Here is a 24061-nt window from a genome sequence, read left to right as displayed (position 1 = left end):
AGGACCAGCCTTTAAGAGAAGGGAACTCTATGGTAAGTCACACATGCAGGGACCTCAATATAGACCAACACCGACCATTGTAATAACCAGGGAGTTTTCTACCATTGGACGCTTGAATTAGGAAATACTTTAAAGCAAGGAATAAGAGTCTCTACAGTCTGGCTGTGACCCATGGGGACAGATAAAATCGGTTTGAGTGCTGTGGACACAAGAACAGAAGTCTAGCTACCCATTTCTCCTTTAAACAATGACTGCATAATTAGAGGTAACACAGGGAACTCAGACTCTGACGGGTTAGCTCAGGAGCCATTAATTGCGTTTAGTTACTGACAGCTGAGATCCCATGAACAGTGAGGCCTGGAGGACACGGAGGAAGGAGTGTTAGAAACAGCTCTTCCCTCTCAGAGATGGCTAGGCCGCCAAGGCCCAGTAGTCCATAAATATCTCCAGCCTTACAAATATTTTACACAAAGGAGATCGAGTCTTTTACTGTCCCGCATGTGGTAAAACTCTTGCTTAAGCAAAGGCCGGGCTGTATCCCTAAACTTGATCCTAGCAGCTAATCTCTTGCCATTTTCCTTCGGAGCTGCTTTTAGCCGATTGGGAATAGACTGTGAGGCTGACCCCCAGCCAGTGAGAAACTGCCAAGCTCTCCTAAGCAATTCTTATAGACATAGGCCATCTTGGCTGCATGCACTGCTAGGTTGCCTGGTTTGGGTCATGGTGCCCCCCCCCCCTTTTTACAAAAAGTAATCACCTCGCTTTCTTTGCGAGACATTGGCAATATTCCCCTCCAACAACAGGAATTCCAGGGAGCAGTGGTCGATGCTCATTTTCCTGCAGTTGAGACTGCTTACGGGGAGTTAAGAAAGCAGGTGGCCAGCACAGACCTAGGACCTGTCACCTGGCTTTGGTGGCAAAGCTGAGCCCCATGGTGGGATCTGGTCTTTATGGGCCCGGACAGGCTCTAACAGGTTTGGATGGGTTACACTGGGTTATATAAATTGGGTTCATAAAGTGCTAAAGAAGTAAAAGAGAAAAATGGGAAAAGGAAAAAGCAGGTGAAGGGCCTAAGTCACTAAAAAAGGGAAAATGAGGCAAACTTCGTGAGGATCTGGAGTCTCTAAAGAACAGAGATCCGTAGCCAATTTCAGTGCTTCTGAAACACGGGAATGCTCAAAACTGGTGCCAAGGTTCGATGCACGTAAAAATGGCAGAGCTGTTCGGTGAATACACTAAATATGTCCCGGGGGTAGAAATTGGTTCTGCATCCAAGGCCCCCTTAGCATCTGTGTAGCCAGGGGCAGCAGGCAGTCACAGCTGTCTGCACAAAGGCTGCCAAACTCAGGGCTCCTCTGTGGGCGTAAGTGGGGGAAGCGTGGAGATATTTTCCATGTTGGTCAGAGCCACAGGGCAAGCTCGTGGGAGCTGGGGAAGTGCATGGAAGTCCTGTGCAAGCACCAAGACTACAGAGGCGGGATGCACTGTGAATTCCTGAGGGTTGTAGAGGGTTTTCTAAACTAGAGCTGCTAGTTCGTACTGCTGTATCCAGCATCTTTATATAATGTTACTATATTTACATCAATTCTATCCCTCTCCCCTTTTCCCATGCCCACCTTCAGGCCTCCCAAAATTTATGACCTCTTCTTCTATAATTAGTATTTTTGCATCCCAACATTAATATTTTTAGGAAATATTGGTACAAGCAATGGAATCTTGCCATGTTGCATTGGACCTTGCTAGCGTTTCTCTTATCTTTGGAGCTCCTGGCTCCTAAGAGCAGCTGGGCCTACCAAGATCCTGCTCTCCATTTTCAGTTCCTAGGGGTTACACTGAAAATGCTTGAGTGTTTCATTGACTTGGAAAAACATGGGGCACAGACGGGAGAACAGTTCATACTGTGCGCGCGGTGCGAGAACTCTCGACAACTGCATGGTTGGGGAAGGGCACAGGAGACACCCGACGATGTGGCGAGTGGGAACCCTCCAGCAGCTGTGCCCGTTAGTGTGAACACACCAGCAGCTGAATGAGGGTTTCCTGTGTAGGCACAAGAAGATGCTCCCAGAAGTTTAAGATTATGACATCCCAGTGCCAGAGGTGACTGCCTCCCTACGAGCGGTTTGTTTGCCTGAGGGTACTGCCACTGCTGCTGGCTCTCAGAACTGGATGCTACCCAATTCCACAATAGCTCATAAAACTCTATTAGGTCTTTAAATCTGATAAGCCTTTTGATGATGGTGAAGGCAGATTCAGAAATAGCTATGGACATGAAATGGGCGGGGCTTAGTGATCTATTGAAAAGATGGACAGAAGGAAGCATCGGGGTGGGGACAGCATGTGGGACCCACCACGCGAGGGGGAGGAGGTTTCCAGAAGATGAAGTGAACTTGATGATGAGTCACTGTGGAGCTCCACATCTCTATAAAAACAGCTTGCTGTGCGAGACCTCTGCACACGAGCAAGCGCGTGTCCCTGTCAAAGCTTAGTGCAAGCCTAGCCGACCCCGGCCACGCCTAGCCGACCCCAGCCACGCCCTCCTCCATTCTGTTTTACACAGCTTTATTTCACTCAAAGTTTCTCAAAGACGCCTTCCCCAACACTTGAATCAGAATAGCTGTCCTCAGATCATAGCTTCCGGACTTCCATTTAATGCAGGTGAGTTACTGAGCTATATAACTGTGATAGTTTAAGGCCAGCCTTCCCCATCAGCTGTAAACTCTATGAGGGTATCAACTCCATGCTGTCTTTGTGTGCCGTTTCCTGTCACCCGGTGCAGCCTGGCCTGCAGACCGTGTCCTCACATTTCTCCGTAATTTGTACTAACAGTTGCTTTCTCTTGACATAGCCTTGTTGACTGTCATGGCCAACTTACCCTTCAAAAACCCCATATGACATGACCGATATAAGACCCTCCCGAGTGGAGTCGGTCCCATCCCTCCGTCCTGACCGCTCTTTATTTACCTTGGTCTCAGCTCTGAGCACAAACCCTGCAACCAATGATTAGATTACACAGAGCACTCTCCCGGCATAGATATTATTTCAACTAAAAGAAATCTCAGTCGACTTTCTCACCAGAATGCCAGAATCTAGTTTTTACTTTTGATATTTGAGATGGTTTTCTAGTGTAGCCAGCACTGCCCTCAAATTCATGGTCTTTTGACTCGGTCTCCCAAATCCTCACATTTGGCACAGGGCAAAATTTAAAGGTCTTGTTGTCAATCACCACCTTGATGTTCTATAGCTATCCATTGAAAAACGTAAGTCACGCTTTAGAAGTCACCTAGGAAAGTTGTAATAGACCAATCGATATTCCTGAAGAATGAAGACTGAGACAGGGAATGGAGAGTTGGGAGCTGGTGAGAGACACTGAAGCAAGCTAGGAGACAGACGAGGCTGGAGAAGAGAAGAGACTGAAGCTCTTATGCTAAGGCCAGCGGCAGCAGGAGGGGGAGACGATGACCTGAGAGTCTTAATAAAAATCATATGGATTTTTATCAAGAAAAGGTTGTTTGGTAGGTTCTTTTTTTTAAATCCTTTTTGTAAAATGGGAAAAAAATGAACCAATGGCTGTAAGAGGTATGTGCATTTCCCCCAAGATGTGAGAAATTATATATACTATATATTAGTATATAGACATATACATATATATAATATGTGTGTGTATGCATGTGCGTGTGTGTGTGTGTGTGTGTGTGTGTGTGTATGAGTGAGTCTGTGTGTCTATGTGTCTGTGTGTCTGTGTATTTGTGTGTGTAGAAATGAGTCAGCTAGAGAAGAAAACTGAGCCCACGATGCTCCAAATGATAGTTCCAACTCTGTGGCCACAGAGAGTCCTGGTTAAAATCCGTGGGTCACTATACCAAACTAAAAGACATGGATGTGGGGAAAGGGAGCCTGGAGGGGGGTGACAAAGGCAGGAGGAGGATAAGAGACCGTGGGGGTGAGGGCGAACAGAATGCACTAGTCACGCGTGAAACTGTCAGAGAGCCAATGTAACCATTCTGTTAGCGGGCTAAGGAAGCTAGAGTCATTTAATTTCGTGGGGAAAACACCATGCTTACCACTGAGACAGTTCATGAGGCACCATAGATCCCACAGCAGCATAGGCCAGAGAGAGAACAGACTAAGGCCGAGCGTTGACAGACCGGGAATGGAGATAGGAGGAGTCTTCTTCAAAGGCTGACCCCATTGTCAAAGAACAGATACAATGGAAACGGTGAAGAGGGCATTAAGAGGATGGGAAATTGTGGCCAGAATAGAGAACACTGGATTTCAAAGTAAATCATTGCCAGGGATGATGGTTTAGTGTTGGTGTTCAGCCTGTGGAAATAAAGTCGTGTGGCAGACTGGAATACTGAATCTTAGACCAAAGCCATGGCTGGGGTAGCTGATGGGATGACCGAGGCCCACGAATGTCTGAGGCATGCCCAGACAAGAGGTAGCAGTAGGAGTCCCAGCTTGGGGTGGATTGTTGGAGGGGGGAAGTGGAGGGTGAGGGTGAGCTATCTTTAGAAGGATTTAGAAGGGGGATGTTATCCCTTTTCCCGGTTCCCCTCCCTGGAAACCCTCTATTCTATCCCCTCTCCCCCTGCTTCTACGAGGGTGGCCATTTTTACTATATTAATCCTGCCCATCCATGAGCATGGGAGATCTTTCCATCTTCTGAGATCTTTTTTGATTTCTTTCTTCAGAGACTTGAAGTTCTTGTCATATAGATGTTTCACTTGCTGGTTAGAGTCACACCAAGGTATTTTATATTGTTTGTGACTATTGTGAAGGGTGTCATTTCCCTAATTTCTTTCTCAGCCCGAATTTCTTTTCTGGTCTAATCTATTTGGAGTTCTGGGCATCTCTTTCTTTAGGTTAGGGAAGTTTTCGTCTATAATTTTGTTGAAGATATTTACTGGCCCTTTAAGTTGGGAATCTTCTCTATCTTCTATACCTATTATCTTTAGGTTTGGTTTTCTCATTGTGTCCTGGATTTCCTGGACGTTTTGAGTTAGGAGCTTTTTGCATTTTGCAGTTTCTTTGACTGTTGTGTCAATGTTTTCTATGGTATTTTCAGCACCTGAGGTTCTCTCTTCTATCTCTTGTATTGTTGGTGATACTTGCACCTATGACTCCTGATCTCTTTCCTAGGTTTTCTATCTCCAGGGTTGTCTCCCTTTGTGATTTCTTTGTTTCTATTTCCATTTTTAGATCCTGGATGGTTTCGTTCAATTCATTCACCCGTTTGGTTGTGTTTTCCTGTAATTCTTTAAGGGATTATTGTGTTTCCTCTTTAAGGGCTTGCCTGTTTATCCGTGTTCTCCTGTATTTTTTAAAGGGAGTTATTTATGTCCTTCTGAAAATCCTCTATCATTATCATGAGAAGTGATTTTAGATCCCAGTCTTGTTTTTCCAGTGTGATGGTATATCCAGGACTTGCTGTAGTGGGAGAATTGGGTTCCTGCATTGGCCAGGTGGGGGTTCCTGTGTCCCTGGATCCTGCTGGTCCCAGTGACTCCGGTGTTGGGGCAGATGTTATGGCCTCCTAACCTATGATCCTGGGTGTGTTAGAGCACCTGAGAGTCAAGCTTCTTCTGGGTGTTGTGGGACTGGGTACTGTACTGGCTGGTTTTGTGTGTCAACTTGACACAGGCTGGAGTTATCACAGAGAATGGAGCTTCAGTTGGGGAAGTGCCTCCATGAAATCCAACTGTGGGGCATTTTCTCAATTAGTGATCAAGGGGGGAGGGCCCCTTGTGGGTGGTACCACCTCTGGGTTGGTATTCTTGGGTTCTATAAGAGAGCAGGCTGAGCAAGCCAGGGGAAGCAAGCCAATAAGAAACATCCCTCCATGGCCTCTGCATCAGCTCCTGCTTCCTGACCTGCTTGAGTTCCAGTCCTGATGTCCTTTAGTGATGAACTGCAACATGGAAGTGTAAGCTCAATAAACCCTTTCCTCCCCAACTTGCTTCTTGGTCATGATGTTGTGCAGGAATAGAAACCCTGAATAAGACAGGTACATAGCTAGCACCCAAGGTCTACTCAGGGCACCCTAGAGACCTTTTAAAACCTGAATTTTGTTTTGTTTTGTTTTTTGTTTTTTTGAGACAGGGTTTCTCTGTATAGTCCTGGCTGTCCTGGAACTCACTCTATAGACCAGGCTGGCCTCAAACTCAGAAATCTGCCTGCCTCTGCCTCCCAAGTGCTGGGATTAAAGGCATGCACCACCACCGCCTGGCAAAAACCTGAATTTTAAAAATTTATGCTAATCTATAAGAAACTGAGAACTTTCAATCCTAAGTCTGATGCTGTGAGTTATAATTGTCAAGTTAGGTTTTATGAATAAGTTAGAATCAGTTTGTTTTCACCAAAAAGTTATTTTATTCTGCTTAGTGCCAGGGTAGAAGAATTTTAATCCAGCAACATGACTGCTCTGGCAAGAGATCACATTAGCTTAAGAGAGGGAGAGAACGGACCTTCTAGGTCTGTGTGATCTGGCTGGAGGACATACTTTTAATCCCTCCAACTGGAATATAAACCTGTCTTTAGTGCACCTTTAATCCCAATCAATGACATCTGCTTGAGGGGCAGACAAAATGACAAATCAGAGAAAGACAGAATGAGTCAGAGACAGGATACACCCAACAGACAGGAAGGGAGCATCGCAGAGACAGGGGTTGGGGCCGAGTGAATCAGGTCAGTCAGTTCAGTTCGTGCAATGCAGGTGAGTTCAGTAGAGTTCATTCGTGAGTTCTGTTCAGTTTGTGCAGTGCAGGGCAGCAGAGGTAGCTGGAGAAGGAGCCAGAAGATTAGAACAGATTGCCAGAGTTAGAGACCAAGCAGAGCAATTCAGTGAGAAGCTGAGAGAATCCAGACTGAATCAGTCAGCTTGGGGAGGCGTTTGAGCCAGAACAGCTGAGTTGAACCCGCCAGCAGAGTTCAGAAAGAGCTAGAAAGGGTGAACATATGCAGCAGTAAATCTAAGACATTCTAGATTAGATTGCACATAGGCTAAAAGTTTCCAGGCCTAGGCCTAGGGATTCACAGAGCTAAGAAAGTCTGTGGGCTCAGCCCAAGCCGTGTGTTTACACAATTTGTGTAAGGCTCTCATCTCATCCCATCCCAGCATAAGGAAACAAATAATCAGCAACCTTTGGCAGAGGTCGGGCTTTCTTCAAGCGGGTAACTTATAGGGATAAGGGTTGTTTTAAACAAAACAAAAAATTCTAGCTTGCTTCTTAACCAAACATCTATCTTATCAAAGAATGTTTTTCTCGGTATAAGTAATCAGTGATATAGAAAGCGAAGAATTTTTCAGGTGGAAAGACTATTTTTCAGATAGATGATGAAGTTACATTGTTGGCTTGAGTGTAGCAAACGAACAAAACCGAGTCCTGACAGCTGGACAGCCTTTCTCAGCTGACACGACTTTACCCAGCAAGCATGGCATTGCCAGGTTCCAATCATTTGTGGAAATTTGAGCTGCCGTGCTTTTGAAACCACAAATTTGAACCCACACATGTGTCTTGAGCTATTTGGCTGTTGACTAGCCCGGTGGTTGCTGACGGATCTTGGGGCAAACTGTTCTCTCTGCTTGGATGTCTCTGGACACCTGGGCTAAGGTGAGAAGGGAGCATGGCGAAGATTGATGTGGCTCCTGGAGTCTATTCCGGAGCTTCAGCAGGTATTTGTAGCCTGAAAGTTGAACAACAGACAGGGAAAGCTCAGGTGTGAACCGGAGGAGGGCAGGGATGGGGTGTGAAAAGACTACCTTCCAGGTAGCCGCACACTTTGTAGACTTGCACTGAGCTCGGTTTCCTAGGCAACCACCATGACTTCCGGTTTGACTCCAGGTTGGCTAGTGGCCTGACCCTGTCACGGGAACCGCCGCGATTCTGCAAGATGGAGAGGGAACAGACTCGGTGGCCAGCTGGGGCCAGGGTCGAAGTCCAGCCGCCGGAGGCCTTGAGTCAGGACGGTCCCTGGAGGCAGTGGCATCAGGAGGGACCTCGGAGCCTGGCTGCAGGAGCCGGAGCGCGAAGCCCCGGAGGGTGCACTCGCCCTGGCAGCTCTCCGCGGCCGCCAAGCTGGAGCTGGACGTGAAGACCGGGAGCGCCGGGCCGGCGGCTGCGGCACAGAGGCTCCGCCAGCCGGAGACCCCGGCGGAGAGCTCCCGGCAGAGTGGCCGGGCCAGGAGTGTGCTGCGCTGGTTCTCCACCGCGGTCCTGTATGCCGCCTTCCTGGGGCTGGTGAGAGCTGGGGCTGCACCCCTCCCAGGCTGGGGCGCGAGCCTCCTGCAGGGGACCTGCCCTTCCCGGCTGGACTGTCACCTTCGCTGCCTGCATGTTGTGTCACCTTGAGCTCTGGGGCTTCGGTTTAATCCGCTAACACATAGGCTCTATCCTAATCATGGACGGTCACTGTCAAGCTCGGGTGATTTTTTTTTGCCTAATGTGTTTTCCCCCTACAGTCTATCTTTGTAGGGTTCCTCTTAGTACTGAGACAAAAGAGGTTGTCAGGATTTGTAGCCGCTTTCCCCTACATCTTAATTATTATACAGAGAAATCTACTTGGCGAGGGGTTGGGGATGAAGGCTCTCTTTCTGGTGCCTTGACTAAATTATGCCAACCGCTTGATTTTACAGATACGTATATAATTTTAACAAGAGCAAAATCACTTTTTTCTGGACCATACAGCTGGCATGAGCCAAGAACAGTCCTTACTCTGCCCACAAGCCCCTTCAAATAACTTGCATTGTATAAGTGCTTTTCATGAAGCAAAGTACAAGGCTATCCGTGCTTTTTACAGGTCCCTGGGCTACCCCTCAAGTCTGTGTGTGTAGCAAACCGCTCCATTCCCTATCACTTCATGGTTGTGATCCAAGAGGGCTGGGAGGGCGATTCCCAGAGGAGAGTCGTTCACTCTCTCCTGAGACACACTCATTTCTTAGATAGTACTGATGAGATCGGATAAAGAAATCTCTGGAGATGCTTACTGAGCACTCCCTGGGCTGGGCTGCGAGGCTTTTGAAGTTGTGAAGTGCTTTTACTCTTCCTGTAGGAGGAGCTCTCTGTGGTCCTGTGTTCACTGTTTCTGACCAATGCTGGCTGGGGAAGGTGCGCATTTGCCTTCGGAGCAGAGCAGTTGGAATCGATAGTTCTTGAAATGCAAATGGATTGGAAACTTTATTTAAAGGTCCAAGGAATATCTTCTAAGTGCCAGCTTGCTAGCTTTTGGGTCTTGTTACTCCTATTAAAAAGAACAAGCTGGAAAAGTTCATTTTTGCTCTTTTATATACAAACTAATGTCTCAGGAACATCTGTGTGGGTATCTAAAGGCAGAACAAGGAAGTCTCGCACAGAAGGAGCAGATTTTGATTGTAGCTTATTTATCTGTTGTCCAGTTCTGGGCAGTGGCAGCCTGGCTGCTGTCAGCACCTGATGGACAGAGTGCTTGTCTGCTCAGTCCCTTTGACCAGAATATTGTCTTAGTTTGTGGTTTGTTGATGTTAAGGTTAGTTACAGTGTCCTACCCAAAGAGGTTGCTTTAGGCCCTTTCTATTACCACTAGAATGGTTGCTTTGGTCCATTTGTGGAATTCAAAGTATCAAGGGCAGGTTAGTTTTCATAGTTCGTCTAGCTTTCTTCGTATTTTGTTACATAAGTTTCTATGGGTGCAGAAAAACATTTATGACTTTTTTGTTTGTTTGGTTGGTTTTTTTTTCCGAGACAGGGTTTTTCTGTAAAGTCCTGGTTGTCCTGGAACTCACTCTGTAGACCAGGCTGGCCTCGAACTCAGAAATCTGTCTGCCTCTGCCTCCCAAGTGCTGGGATTAAAGGCATGAGCCACCACTGCCGACTCTTGAGGTAATACAATGTACCAGGGAGTCAGTTCCTATGGCCCCTAGGAGGATAGTGCCAAGAAACTGAAATGGATCAAGATCAAACAATGCACTTCATGCAATAGATGCTCAATAAACTTAGACTCCCGTTGACCTCCCATTGACCATTGGCCTTGATTGGAATGATGGGGATTAAGATCTGTAATGCCTGTAAGATTGATTGCCTGAGGTAAAGAAGTATCCATGTTTGGCACAGTGGCACACACCTGCAATCCCAGCACCTAGGAAGTGAGGCAGAAGGATTAGGAATTTAGGATTATCCTCAGCTATATAGAGAGTTCGAGGCCAACCTGAGCTACAGTGGCTCTATCTCAAAAACAAAACAAGACCCTGCTGGCGGGTCTTTTCCACTGTGTTTCTTTTCACAGCTGATTAGTCCCTACACAGAGTGCGTTTCACCAGACAGCGCTTCGATGAACTTTCTCATGTGGAGACTCTAGAAACACGTAGGGTTTTAAAACCATAAGCTCAGTGAAAACAGATAAGCCAAAACCAAGAGAGAGGAATCCAAATGGAAATCGGAACACACAGCCACCCTTAAGATGATCCAAAAGGTGGTGTAGTAGGGACCAGCTGGGAAAACATTCAACAGATTTCAGAAGTGTCTTCAGAAGAATGCCAACGCATGGCTCACTTGCCACGATTTTGGAAAGGTTCCGAAGAGCTACGGGCACCCAGGCACCTCAAAGTTAACATTTCCGTTAGTGTATTAGTTCTCGGTTTGGAAGTTTTTAACTTGGGTCAGGGTATGCAGCTCAGTGGGTCGAGTGCCTGCCTAGCTTTCGTGAAGCCCTGGATTCGTCCACAGCACGCAAACAGAGCGTGCGCATACACACTTGTCATCCCAGGACCTGCCAGATCAGGGGTGTGTGTGTGTGTGTGTGTGTGTGTGTGTGTTTGCAACATAGCACTCACATGGCAGTCAGGGGACAACTGGAGAGAGTCCATTCACTCCTTCCCAGAATGTAGGTCTGAGGGACTGGATTCAGGCTGTCAGTCTTAGCAGGACCCTTATACCTGCTGAGTCATCTAGTAATAGCTTCAGAAATCTCTTTCTTACAAGCCTAGTCCAAATCCCTTTAACTTACATGGCTTTAAAAGCAGGCTCATTAACACAGGGCTGATGTTTTCCTGTCTTCTGCCAGTCAGACTGTCACAGTAGCCCTAACTTGTCTTCACTTGAGACTTCAGTGCTTGAATGGCATTTGTAGAAAAATGTGTAACTTTTGTTATTCTTGCACAAACTTTTAGTCGTTCCGGTGCGCCTTCAATGGCTCCTTTATCCCCAAATCCATCACAAGCAGTGGGAACTGTAGGAAGCTCTCAGCAACAGCACACAGTTCACCAGGATGAGAAGGCCACAGTAGCAGAGTGGGCGGGGAGTGGGCGGAGAGTGGGCGGAGAGTGGGCGGAGAGTGGGCGGAGAGTGGCCCCAGGTTCAGCAGCGAGGCCACCACTCTCATGAAGCCAATTAGCTCCTTGTTGCTCTCCACTGGGGACTCCGTGGTCTCCATTTTTTTTCCAGTTAGTCTTGTGACTGGAGCCATACAGAGTTAAATATAAGTGCTTCAAACCCTTGATACACAGGCTTGGCAGCCACCAGGCCAAATGCTTGCAGACCAAGTGAATGTTTCTAGGATACACCATATGACCCTTCCCTCTGGGAAGTGTTCCTAATTTATGCAAGAGCATGTCTAGAGAAACAGAATCTGGGGGGTGGGGGGGCTGGGGTTGCGAACCTGGACCCCCCACATCGGTACTCAGCCCCTCAGGCAGTTTCTTAATTAGAGGGGAGCTTTGTGCAGCTGTAATGTCTGGGGGTGGGGGGAAGAGTTAGGCAAACCATTCTGGTTTCTTTACCACACCCCAGCCCCAACATGGAGAGAGGAAGTCTATAACACTGGATTTGTTCTACTGATTGTAAAATGGTAATGTTCTCACGCATCCTTAGGGGTGGTTTATCCCTCCTCTGAACCTCTAGAACATCTGACTGGCTGTAAGATTCATCTTTGCCCCCACTTACACGTCACATGTAACCAGCAGAGATTGCAGAGACCAGACACCCAGGCACTTCTTCCCTTCACTTAGAAACTTCTTCATTTGAAACTAACTTTTTCTTACCACTTCGGGACAGGTGCTAATTTTTCGTATTCGCTGTTTTGGCCCAGATTATCGGAAGGTTTAGGCAATTTCAAAGATACCCACTCAAAAGGCAGGGACCAGTCATGCCATGCCAACTGCAATATCCAACCACGTAAGGGGCTGAAGGCAATAGAAAAGTCCTCCACGGGACCCAGGAACCGAGCCCTCGCAGGCAGAAGAGCTTGAGCAGAAGCTTGTTAGACTCCACCCATCTGCAAGCCTGTGGATCTGAACAGAGTCTGGTGACAGACATTTTGTGACCCTGTTCAGCACACAGTAGGGACACAGACTTCTAGGGGAAATGGGCCTTCTCGCATCTAATTGACATAAATGAGTTTTTGCCCCTCACACAGGTAATCCTCAGCTCCTGGGAGAGTACACGCATCTACCCTCTACAAATACCACTCCAGTTTTCTCTTTTTAATTTTTATTTTGTGTATGTTTGCCTGAACGGATATATGCGCACCACATTCTTATTGGTGCTCACGGAGAGCAGAGGAGCTGGGGTTACAAACCGTTGGGAACCACCATGTGGTGCTAGGACTGGACCCCAGGTCCACATGAAGACCTGCAAGTACTCTTAGCTGCTGAGTCCTCTCTCCAGCCCCACGTTTTCTATTTTTGCTGGTGAGTAGGTCATTGGTTGAAAAGGTCATGCTATTTCCAGGAGTGTAGAGAGCAAGGAGCAAAACTGTGTGGCCTGTCCCCTCCTCCAGTGTGACAGTGTCTCACGGGAGACATGGGACACCATTGGCAACAGTAATGTTTCTAGTTTGGGAGCATGTAGCCCCAGCCCCAGCACTGCTCTGGTGTTTGCAACGGCATTAGCTTTTGTTGTATCCACACTTTATGGTCTCAGATATTTCCCTCAAAGGTATGGGGAGGGGGAGATACCAAGTATCGGAGGAAAAGGGGGAAAGACAGAGTTCTCCACAATGACAGAGAAGAACTCACCTATGACAGTAAGGAAGTGACCTGTAATTAGAAGAGTGTCTGATCTCTGAGGAGAACTGTCCCTGGCCAGCTTTTCCTTAAGGTCTCCAGCACAGGCACAGTTTGAGCAGACACGAGCAGTCTCTTCCAGGTAAGAGACAGACACAGATCCAAGAGACACGAATCCAAGACTGAAGGCCCAGAAGTTTTGCTGCAGAGAAAAACCTGGAATGGCTCCTGCCAACAAGGAAAGTGAAGGGAGGTAACTTAATGGTTCCTAAAAGACCCATTCTCCAGGGTCTGGAGCGTGGGAACTCCAGTCAGCACTAGTTCATGGGGTTGACAGGATTTTTTCTTTTTTCTTTTTTCTTTTTTTCTGTTTTTTTTCCTGTCCCCGCTTGCTCTGGCCATATTTATTTCATATATGTGGGTACACTGTCACTGTCTTCAGACACAGTAGAAGACGGCATCAGATGCTGTACTGACAAGTATTGTGTGTCAACTTGACACAGGCTGGAGTTATCACAGAGAAAGGAGCTTCAGTTGGGGAAGTGCCTCCATGAGATCCAGCTGTGGGGCATTTTCTCAATTAGTGATTAAGGCGGAGGGACCCTTGTGGGTGGTGCCATCTCTAGGCTGGTTTTCTTGGATTCTATAAGAGAGCAGGCTGAGCAAGCCAGGGGAAGCAAGCCAGTAAGAAACATCCTTCCATGGCCTCTGCATCAGCTCCTGCTTCCTGACCTGCTTGAGTTCCAGTCCTGACTTCATTTAGTGATGAACAGCAGCGTAGAAGTGTAAGCTGAATAAACCCTTTCCTCCCCAACTTGTTTTTTGGTCATGATGTTTGTGCAGGAATAGAAACCCTGACTAAGACAGATGGCCATTACGGATGGTTGTGAGCCACCATGTGGTTGCTGGGAATCAAACTCAGGACCTGTGGAAGAGCAAGCAATGCTCTTATTCACTGAGCCATCTCTTCAGCCCTTGATGGGCTTTTTTTTCCGGTCTAGAGAAAATAGACTTTGGTGTAATCCCTTAAAGCCATGACTACTGGGTAGTGTGATAGTTTACGAGAGTTCAAGATACAGGAGTCCCTGTCACCAGGGTGAAGCCCCTTAGAAAAAGGTGATCTGTGTTATGTGGCTATGCCTGTGAGTGTTTATGTGCACCCTGTGTGCACGGGAGCCTGTGGCATCCAGAAGAGAGTGTCAGATCACCTGGACCTTGTAGCCCAGGCTGGCTTCACACTCACTCAGTATGTAGCCAAGAATGACACTGAATTTTTGATCCTCCTACTTCCACCTCCTAAGTGCTAAGAGTTTAAGCCTGCACCACCATACTCAATTATGACAATTCAATTTCATATTTTATATATATACATATATATACATATACATACATATACATATATACATATATATACATATATATATACATACACATACACATATACGTATATATACATATATATACATACACATACACATACACATATACATATACATATATATATATATATATATATATATATATATCCTAGTTATCTTTGCTGTATAGCGCCAGTGTTTCGGTATGGGAAATGAATGCTTCTGTATGGGAAGACAAGCACTACATGTCAAGTGTACACATCCATCCACAAGGGCTTAGGACATGCAGCTTCTGGGAACGTGTTACTTAAGACCTTTATTGTGTGAAACAAAATTGAGGTTTGAAAAGCCAATTATTGGTTCCAAGCCTTTTTTCACATCCCGCCCCCCCTCAGATACCTGGTTATGTTTTGAGTCACTTCAGCTGCTCCACAATGAGTGCTAGAGGGCAGAGCTTTTGTTGCCACAGGCTTCAAAGACTCAGAGCACCCCAGGAAGACATCCAAGCCGTCCCCCCCACCCCGGGCCCATTCTTGGCAAAGGGTCTCCATCCCCTTAAACACCAGTCTCGCTTTTCCACTGCAGGAGCCTAAGACTGTTCATTAAATAGATTATGGTAGGTTATTAGGCTTGAATCAGTCTTACAGAGCTCATTCAAGCTACATTGCATAATGACTTCACCACTGGCTACTTAGCATGAGAATCTGCCAAGTCATTCCTCCTTACGTACTTCTCCCTGTGTGTGACGCTGGGTTAACCATCAGCTTGGTGTTTATGAGCCTTCATTAGAAGCCTGAGAATTCCTACCTAGTCCGATGGAACAATCTTAAAGTCACAGATTTCCTGTACTTGAAAGCCGTTACCACAAATGTCCTTGACCACCAAACTGACAGTAGCTTCACAAAGTACCACCCTAAACAACTGTAGGTGACAAGTCTTAAAATGGCCATGGCCAAAGGCCTCATGAGAGTTAAAATACTGATGCACTTGGCACGTTGGTTCTGTTTGTCCCATATGACTTCCGTGCAGTGGATCTTGTTGTGTTGCCTGTTGATCAAACGTGCATTCATTCTTCTGATCAGCTAGGAATATAGGCCACAGTGCCCAACTCTTACATATAACAAAGACAACAGGATTATGACTGATGAATTTTAACGACGGTTAAACTATTTCTGAGGCATGCCCCTACAAAAGTAGCTAAAAAATTATAGCATTGCTTACTTGTTAGCAACATTTCCCATGTAATTTAATATAATATACTCACCAAATTAATTGAATATCTCTGCTTTTGTAAAGAGAATTATCTTTTCGAGATATTCCAAGGATCCGTCTGGAAAACTTGCAAATTAATTAATTCATGGTTAAGAAAACGACTTGGGGACTGGAGAGATGGCTCAGCAGTGTCCAGCACTGGCTGCTCTTCCAGAGGACCTGGGTTTGATTTTCAGTATCCAGGTGCAGCTCATCTGTGGCACCTGTTATGTGTCATAGTTACACACATGTAACTTCAGTTCCAGGGGAGCTAATCTTCTGGCCTCTGAGAGCACCAGACATGCATATAGGACCCAGACACATGATTTGATTTGGGAAACTTAAGCAAAATGTCAAAGGTTTAAAACACTTATTCAAGATCAGATCAAAGGTCACAGAAAACAACAATCCCTCTTTATCCAAATCAACATTAGCATTTTAAAGGCAATGTAAAAAAAAAAAATGGGTCAACTTGGCTCTTTCGCAGAGGACTCAGTTTCTTCTGGTGAGCAAAAACTTAGCAGGTAAAGCAGGGCAATTCCTGTTTTCTAGGCCAAGTCCTTCAAATTCGAAGCAAAAGCCTCCACGGGCACGCCTTTAATCCTAGCACTTGGGAGGCAATGGCAGGAGAATTTCTGAGTTCTGGAGGCCAGCCTGGTCTACAGAGTGAGTTCCAGGACAGCCAGGACTACACAGAGAAACCCTGTCTTAAAAAACCAAAAAAAAAAAAAAAAAAAAAAAACGGAGCCTCACTGACTGGGGAGGGAAGCTGTAATGTATAAAAATGATGTACTAATATTAAAAAGGAAGAGGTGGTGGTGGTCAACAGGTGAGGAAACCTTAGTTATTAGTTATTGTTTTAACAGCAGGAACAAAACTTGAGGTTTTGCAATGAACCTTAGATTTTAGAAAACCTTGAAAGAGGTTCTCTCTAACCTCAGCAAATATGGCCACGTGTCCGCCACCTTCCACAGACGGCGTTCTTATCCGTTCAGTTTCTACCCTGTTTCCTCCTCTTAGTTTTGAACTGACTATCGTACTTTAATACAGAAATTACTTCATTTTTCCCTTTAAAAAAAGCAGCATCCGCATGAAGCTTTCTAGGTTTTCCTGACTAAAGCGCGTCATATCCTTCCTGTACACTTCTGTGTTTTGCTAATTTTAGCTTCACACAGTAATTGAAATTTAGTTTTGAAATGACTTTTAAATTATGCCTATGTGTGTGCATATGTGGGCGTGTGCATATGTGGGCTTGTGCATATTTGGGCGTGTGCATGTGAGTGCGCTGGAGGTGTGAATCCCTCCAGAAGCTGGAGGTGTGAATCCCTTCCAGATTCTCAGGCAGTTGTGAGTGGCCCACGGTGACTGGTGTTGGGAACTGACCCTGAGTCCTCTGCAAGAGCGGCCAGCACTCTTGAGTCCGCAGTGAGGCAGCTCTGGAGACCCGCAAGCACAAGTCCTCAGGCCCAGCTTTTTAAAATGTGAATTCTGGAGCTCTAACTCGGACCCATGCCTGAGTGGCAAGTTCTCCACTCACTGGGTCCGCTGCTGTTTTATTTTGAGACCGTGTCTCACTCGGGGTAGACCAGGCAGGCCCTGAATTCTGCATCCCTGGTCAGCCTCCCAAACTGCTAGACTTACGCACACCGCCCCCTTTCCAGGTTAACATTTGCATAAAGTACATTTGAGAATATGCTAAACCATTTCATGACTACATCATATGGAATAACACTTTAAGGAAAAAGATTGAGAAAGAAACCCAGAAGAATTGTGTAATTTTTAGATTAGGGCTGGAGGTCCACATCTGTAAACCCAGGGCTCATGAGGTGGGGACATTAGGGTGAGTTCAGGGCCATACTTGGATACACTGCGTCTGAGGGCGGCTGAGGCTACAAAAACCCTACCTCAAAATAACTATATGAAGTCTTAAAATTGAAGGCTGTACACGGATAAAACCCAGAGGATCGTATTGCTCTAGCAATAATTGTTGGCCATCGTAGACTTTCCCGAACTCGGGTCTCAAAAGCAACCACATCTTCCATGCCCTGACTCTTCATGATAGAACAATCTGTTACCGCTCTCTTTAGACACTCTTTCAATTATTATGAGTAAAGAGGCTTTGTCTGTCTTAAATCTTAGGGACTGAGCGTTGGTATCCTGGGACCCACATTTCAAGATCTGGCAGAAAACGTGAACAGGAACATCAGTAGCCTGTCTCTGATATTCGTGGGCCGCGCCGCTGGGTTCCTGGGTGGCTCTATGATTGGCGGGGTTCTCTTTGACCACGTGGATCAGTTCTTTCTTTTGGGTGAGTAAACACCTGTTCCATGCCTGTCACCTGCGACTTGACACCTTTGTCTCTGTGTGGAGAGCATGGTCTGCAGAATACTTGACAAGGATGTGGGCGGGGCGGGGGTGTGGCTCCCTGGAAGCTGGCCGGCTAGAGTCCCTGTTCTGGGCAGAGGAGCGAGTGTGTACTGATCCCCCTGGAAATGCAACGGGCCCCCGGCCCGCGAGTGTTGTCACCCCTGAGCAATGCAGACCTTTGCTGCGATTTAGGCTCCACTCCAGGCACGTGAGCCCGCCGCCCTTCTCCTGACAGAGAAGCTCTGCTTATCTGGGAGGGTGGGGGCGGGGCTCCTGCGGTCACTGGGTCAGAATGAGTTCCGGGAACCTGGCTGATTCTGTGGATTCCGGATTGAACATGAAGGGGTAGGAGGTTGTGAGAGACACGATATAGGCTGTGTGTTTTTGTCTCCATTACCCAGTGTCACAGATAAACCCAGACTGTGCCTTCCATACCCTGAAAAGACGGCGAAGCTCTAAGCATAATTTTCCCAATAAATTGACACAACTAAGGAAAATAGGTGAATGTTATAAGACACAGAACAAGGAAAATAAGTTACCGCTGATGAATAAGTAACTGGCCCTTATTATATCTCCCTCCCTATTCCCCAAAACTAATTAATTTAGGAACATTTAACCAGAACTTTTACACCGAAAGCATTGTTAACTCACATCTAAAATCTCCTATATTCTTATATGTGTGACAGTAAATAAATTTCTGGCCTGTTTTCCTTTGCTATTAAACTTTGCTGTGCTGTATAATTTATTATTATTAATAGTACTATAATCATGGTTAAGTCACAGTAGTTTATATCTTAGGTTACAAAAAGCCTTATAGAATTTACATGATTTTACATAGAAGCTGCAACTCTGTGTTAACTCAGTCTTAATTTTTTATGTTCTTATAGGTTTTTGTGATCCTGAGGGATACAGGTTTTTATAGCTCATTCTCATTTTTTTAATATGAAACTTTATTTCTGCAGTGGGGAATCAAACCCAAGGGTTTGTGCTTGTTACACATGCCATCTGCTCCTGAGTTACAATCCCAGCTCCTGTAACTGAATTTCTTCCCTTCTTCCCAGGGGTGTCTACGGTGGCAACTGCAGCCGGACTTTATCTTGTCCCGTTCTGCAAGACGGCGGCCCTGCTGATCATCACCATGTCTGTCTTTGGGGCTTCCGTTGGTGTTGTGGATACGGGTATGTGAAGCCTGCGGTGTCATCTCTAGGGATGCTGAGAACTCTACTAGAAAAGTCCAGCAGATGATATTGACTGTGCTTGCATACTTTTGAAATGATACAGACTTTCTGACCTGTCTCGGGGTCATCCTTGTAGAGTTACACTTGGTGCTCATTCGGGGATTGAGCTATGAACAGCCAACAATTCGACTTAACGTCTTTGTTCTATGGGAGGCTGATTTACAGGAGCTAAACTTAGAAAAGCCCCTGTCTGTGGCTGGCAGTGCAGGTGAAATGGGCTTTCACTTGGGGTTAAATTGTATCACTGTAAAGAGGAATCGGTGGTTAAAATCCAGCATGGACAACCTTTGGCTAAGAAAGCACTGAAGCAGACACACAGCTAAAATACACCCTGTTCTCTGTGCCCAGACAAAATGAACTCTCGGATACTTTCTTACTTTCTGTTCAGTTCTCTTAGAAGTTCTGAGTCTTCAAAGGTACAGCTTTTCTATATGCCCATATCTGCTTGAAACCCTACTAAGTAGCACACATGATGAGCGCTTTCCTTCAGCACCTGCTCTCTAACCCTTTCTTGATGTTTTTTTTTCTCTTTTCTTTTTATTGAAAAAGGGATTTTTTTCTACCCTTTCCCAACTCCCAGTTCCTCCCTACCATCCCTAATATCCAGATCCACTCCCTTTCTGTTTCTCATTAGAAAAGAACAGGCTTCTAACACATGATAATAAAATACAAGATAAAACAAAATAAACCTACACTTTGGGATTGGACAAAACAAACAAATAAAAGGAAAAGAGCCCAAGTTAAGGCACAAGAAACTGAGACCCCTCCCGCACACACTCAGGCATCCTATAAGAACACTGATCTGGAAACCATAATATATTCGAGAGGGTCCTGGGTGCAGGCCCAGCGCACGCTGCCCCAGTCTCTGAGTTCACATGAGCTTTCCTCATTTGACTTAGAGGTCTTGTTCTCCTGGTGTCCTCCATCTCTCTGCCTCCTCTGCCATGTGTCCCTGAGCTCTGAGGGGAGGGATTTGATGGAGACAGCAAATTTAGGGCTGAGTGTTCTAAGGTGTATGTATGTGTATATATGTGTCTGTCTGTCTGCTTGTCTAGGTCTCTGTGTCTGTCTGCATCTCTGTGACTATTTCTGTGTCTGTCTGCGTATGCATGTGTGTGTGTGTCTGTCTGTCTGTATCTCTGTGACTATCTCTGTATCTGTGTGTGTGTGTGTGAGTGTGTGTGTGTGTGTGTGTGTGTGTGTGGTGTCTGACTGTGGATCTCTGTGCTTGTTTCCATCTGCCGCAGGAAGAAGCATCTCTGAGGGTGGCCAGGCAAGGCACCGATCTGTTCCTGGCTGCAGTGTCCCTTGATGTTCAAACGTTACCTGATAAATCACACAGTATCTTATAACTCAGGTCTCATGTGGTTGCAAAGTTACATGCTTATCTCGGGTCTCATGTGGTTGCAAAGTTACACGCTTATCTCAAAGTACCTGGTCAACATAAAATGGCCAAAAGCTGGGTGCTTGGGGCTCCCCCTACAGGTATTCCAACAGTGTTGTGTGGATTCTGAAAGGTGTGCCTGTTTCCTATACCGGGAACATCAAAGCTTAGAGCATTCAGGTTCCGGATGGAACATTTTTACATTTATTTCATCCATAATGTTCAAGTGGTTGCCAGAAAGCTTTGTGGTTTGGCCGATCTGATGATAAAATGTTCCCTAGCGAACACACACGTTTCAAACATTTACAGTGAAATAGTATTGCTCTCCATGTGCCGTCAGCTCTGTTTTAGCAGCCCTTTGCTGCTGTGCCTGGCTCCAGCAGGTAGTGCTTCACCAGCCTGTAGCATTCCAGGAATGAGGCTGATATCACAACACACAGCTTGCTGGAGTTTGTGGGTCAGTGGGTCAGCATCACTTGAGACCAAGTTTGAGTTACTTACAACACATAGCATTGCCACCACGCCACACAGGCTTAGTCTCTCTGTCATAGTAAAGACTTGTTGGTTTGTTGGTTTGTTGGGTTGCTCCTTCACCAGTTGACAATTTAACTTTATTCCCCACATTTCATTGGCAGGTGCAAACGTCCTCATCTTGGCTCTTTGGGGGGACAAAGGAGCCCCCCATATGCAGGCCTTGCACTTCGGTTTCGCCTTGGGTGCCTTCCTGGCTCCCCTGCTGGCTAAATTGGCCTGGGGTACCACAGCATCCGCTCAGAACCACACCGAGTCCGACTTTGACCCTCTAATGCTGAACCGATCCTCCAAAGCCTCCTCAGACTCTGTGTTCGCGGTACCCGAGGACATGAATTTGCTGTGGGCATATGCTTCCATTGGCACCTATGTCTTAGCCATTTCTGTCTTTATGTTTGGTCTGTTTTGTAAGAAACATTCGCGGCAGGAAAAATCTGCAGCATCTGCTCAGGGAGCTCGAAGGGCTAAATATCACAGGGCCCTGCTCTGCCTCCTCTTCCTGTTCTTCTTCTTCTATGTGGGAGCTGAGGTGACCTACGGCTCTTTTGTGTTCTCCTTCGCCACCACCCACGTTGGCATGGAAGAGAGTGAGGCAGCTGGCTTGAACTCCATCTTCTGGGGAACCTTTGCAGCCTGCAGGGGCCTGGCCATCATCTTTGCGACATTCCTACAGCCTGGAACCATGATTGTGCTGAGCAACATTGGCAGCCTGGCCTCATCTTTCTTTCTGGTTCTTTTTGACAAGAACCCTCTCTGTCTCTGGATCGCGACATCTGTGTATGGAGCCTCAATGGCGACCACATTTCCCAGTGGAGTTTCCTGGATTGAGCAGTACACCACCTTAACTGGGAAATCCACAGCATTCTTTGTAATTGGCGCTGCCCTGGGAGACATGGCCATTCCTGCAGTGATCGGAATTCTTCAGGGATACTACCCAGATCTGCCAGTAGTTCTGTACACATGTCTGGGTTCAGCCATATTCACGGCTGTTTTATTTCCTGTGATGTATAAATTAGCCACCTTACCCCTGCAACGCCAGCACAAAGGAAAAAGGATAAGGGAGGACCAGACAGCTTTGCCCACTAGTTCTAGGCTGTGAGAAAGAGAATACATGAGAACATTAAAAACAAACAAACAAACAAACAAACAAGCAGTGGAAGAGATTTTGAAGTTGTTGTGAGTCATCCTGGAGCCCATCTGTAACGGAGACATCTGGAGATAAGATGGAGCCCATAGAAGTGCCATTCTATTGAGTTCTCTGCAGTTAATAAAGGCAACCCCCCTGAAACACATCTGGACAAGAGGCACGTATACTGAGAGAGAATGAGTTACTTAGTAACTTTACCAAATTAAGAGTTCAATCAACCGGAAAGTGAAAATTTCCCAAAGCCTCCTGGTGCTCAAGCTTTCTGGGGGCTATTTGTAGAGAATGCTAGAAAATTCAGAAATGTTCTGTGATCCTTGGTCACCCATGAACTACCGCATGGGCTCACATGGTGAGATCTCACTCGGGGGCTTCTGTTCCGGCAGGTGAATGTTAGGTGATCACTACCTTTCAGAGCCTATGAGGAAGGCAGAAGAGGTTGGGACGCTGTGGGCATCCTGACATCAGATGGGTTTTCTTGCCAGTGACCACCCACCCACATTCTACCAAGTGTTTGTGAAATCTTCTTGTAAGAGTCAGACGTTTCTATAACTGCTGTAGACCTGGGTCACTGTGTGCCACTGACAACGACGGATTCCAGATGTTTATCGCTACGCAATAGGAATCACAGAGTAGGGCATAGGTTATGCATATGTCTCAACATAGATCCACTTTCAGGGCCTCCTGCAGGCCCTGCATGTGGCCTGTAGGTCACACCCCTGAAGAGAAGATGATTCCTTCCTAAATTGAAAAATCTATGCATCATAAAAATTTTGCAAGATGTCTCCTAGAAACTAATGTAACCTTTAACCTACTCTTTATTGCAAATGTTAAATGAACCAAAGATGATAAAGAAGCTTAATTAACAATTTGATACTGATTACATGTGCCAATTAATGTACTTGATGCTTAATACTCTTATGAAAAATACTATTTTCAGTGTGGAATTGGGTACATCCTAAGGTGTGGGCGCCATGCTTTTAACCCATCTGAAATCAGGATATACCTTAAAATAAACAATCATTTGAAACTGGGACAAAGTTACTTTACAGTGTTTTTTTCATATACACATATAAAATAATGACTTGTCCACAATTCATCCAGTAAAATAGAATCCAGGGCAAAATTCTGTCTTACTTCATCATAAGTCTCAAACATCTGAAGCGTTTGGTTAGACTTCCGAGCTCAGTCTCTGAGACTGAACAGGCAAACTTGTAGCCATGAGCTTTAGCTACGTGGTAGCACCAGTTTCAGGCTGTCCTGAAAGACAGAAAGATTCCCTCTTGAAGATCAAAAGAAAGTTACATACTTCCAAACTATCACAGTACGGCAGTCACGTTGACACCTCCTCCCTCAGGGAAGTAAAAAATAATCAGGCCCAAACAAGACAAACCCGTGAGGGAAGACACCAAATCCTAGAGCCCCATGTACAGGGTGTGAGGTGTCATAGGGCAAGTAATGGCCCCATATCCTGGGTCTGCTCTTTGTAAGACACACAGTCCCCCTCCTTGGCTGAGTCTGGTCACCGCCTCTGGCTTACTATGTGTTTCATGTTCTTGGCATCGTCTGCGTGCCTGCGGTAGCTTTGATAGCTTTGCCTTCCGTCCTACAGGCTTGTGCCCTTGTCCCACGAGAGACTGCCTGTCAGTATTCTGACCCTGCGGCACATGCCCCGGAGTCCTGCCTTTTCCTTTGAAATGTGGGTAGAAACCCCAGTTACCCCATAACTTTCACTCTGTATGCTTGCAAAATCGCATCGCCTGGCCTGTGCTGCCCTCGTGAACTGTACCTGTGCACACATGGACCAGGCCGTGG

At 46.2% G+C, this 24061-nt stretch overlaps 2 protein-coding genes across 2 annotated transcripts in view; both read left to right on the top strand.

The window, feature by feature from the left end:
- The first annotated feature begins 7623 nt into the window (after window positions 1–7623).
- LOC127669200 (sodium-dependent glucose transporter 1A) lies at window positions 7624–22854 on the top strand. Its single transcript, XM_052163081.1, has 5 exons — window positions 7624–7672; window positions 7891–8237; window positions 17722–17890; window positions 19011–19127; window positions 21207–22854. Exons 1-5 carry the CDS (start codon window positions 7624–7626, stop codon window positions 22199–22201), a joined length of 1677 nt encoding a protein of 558 aa, XP_052019041.1. The 3' UTR covers window positions 22202–22854.
- Window positions 8225–24061, top strand: part of LOC127669397 (sodium-dependent glucose transporter 1C-like) — a 120416-nt gene continuing 104579 nt past the window's right edge. Inside the window, exon 1 of the mRNA XM_052163235.1 lies at window positions 8225–8237. The gene's annotated coding sequence lies outside the window, so the exon portion shown is untranslated. The remainder of the gene's footprint in view (window positions 8238–24061) is intronic.

Source organism: Apodemus sylvaticus, chromosome 19 (assembly GCF_947179515.1).
Source record: "Apodemus sylvaticus chromosome 19, mApoSyl1.1, whole genome shotgun sequence".
Lineage (NCBI taxonomy): Eukaryota > Metazoa > Chordata > Mammalia > Rodentia > Muridae > Apodemus > Apodemus sylvaticus.
This window is presented reverse-complemented; position numbering and strand designations above follow the sequence as displayed.

What these genes read in the sequence shown, in the direction of transcription:
- LOC127669200 (XM_052163081.1), top strand. Translation starts at nt 7,624, where the DNA reads ATGGCGAAGATTGATGTGGCTCCTGGAGTCTATTCCGGAGCTTCAGCA. An exon ending in ATGCCGCCTTCCTGGGGCTG is followed by an intron (nt 8,238 to 17,721) that starts GTGAGAGCTGGG and finishes CTTAAATCTTAG; the next exon opens with GGACTGAGCGTTGGTATCCT. An exon ending in GGATCAGTTCTTTCTTTTGG is followed by an intron (nt 17,891 to 19,010) that starts GTGAGTAAACAC and finishes CCTTCTTCCCAG; the next exon opens with GGGTGTCTACGGTGGCAACT.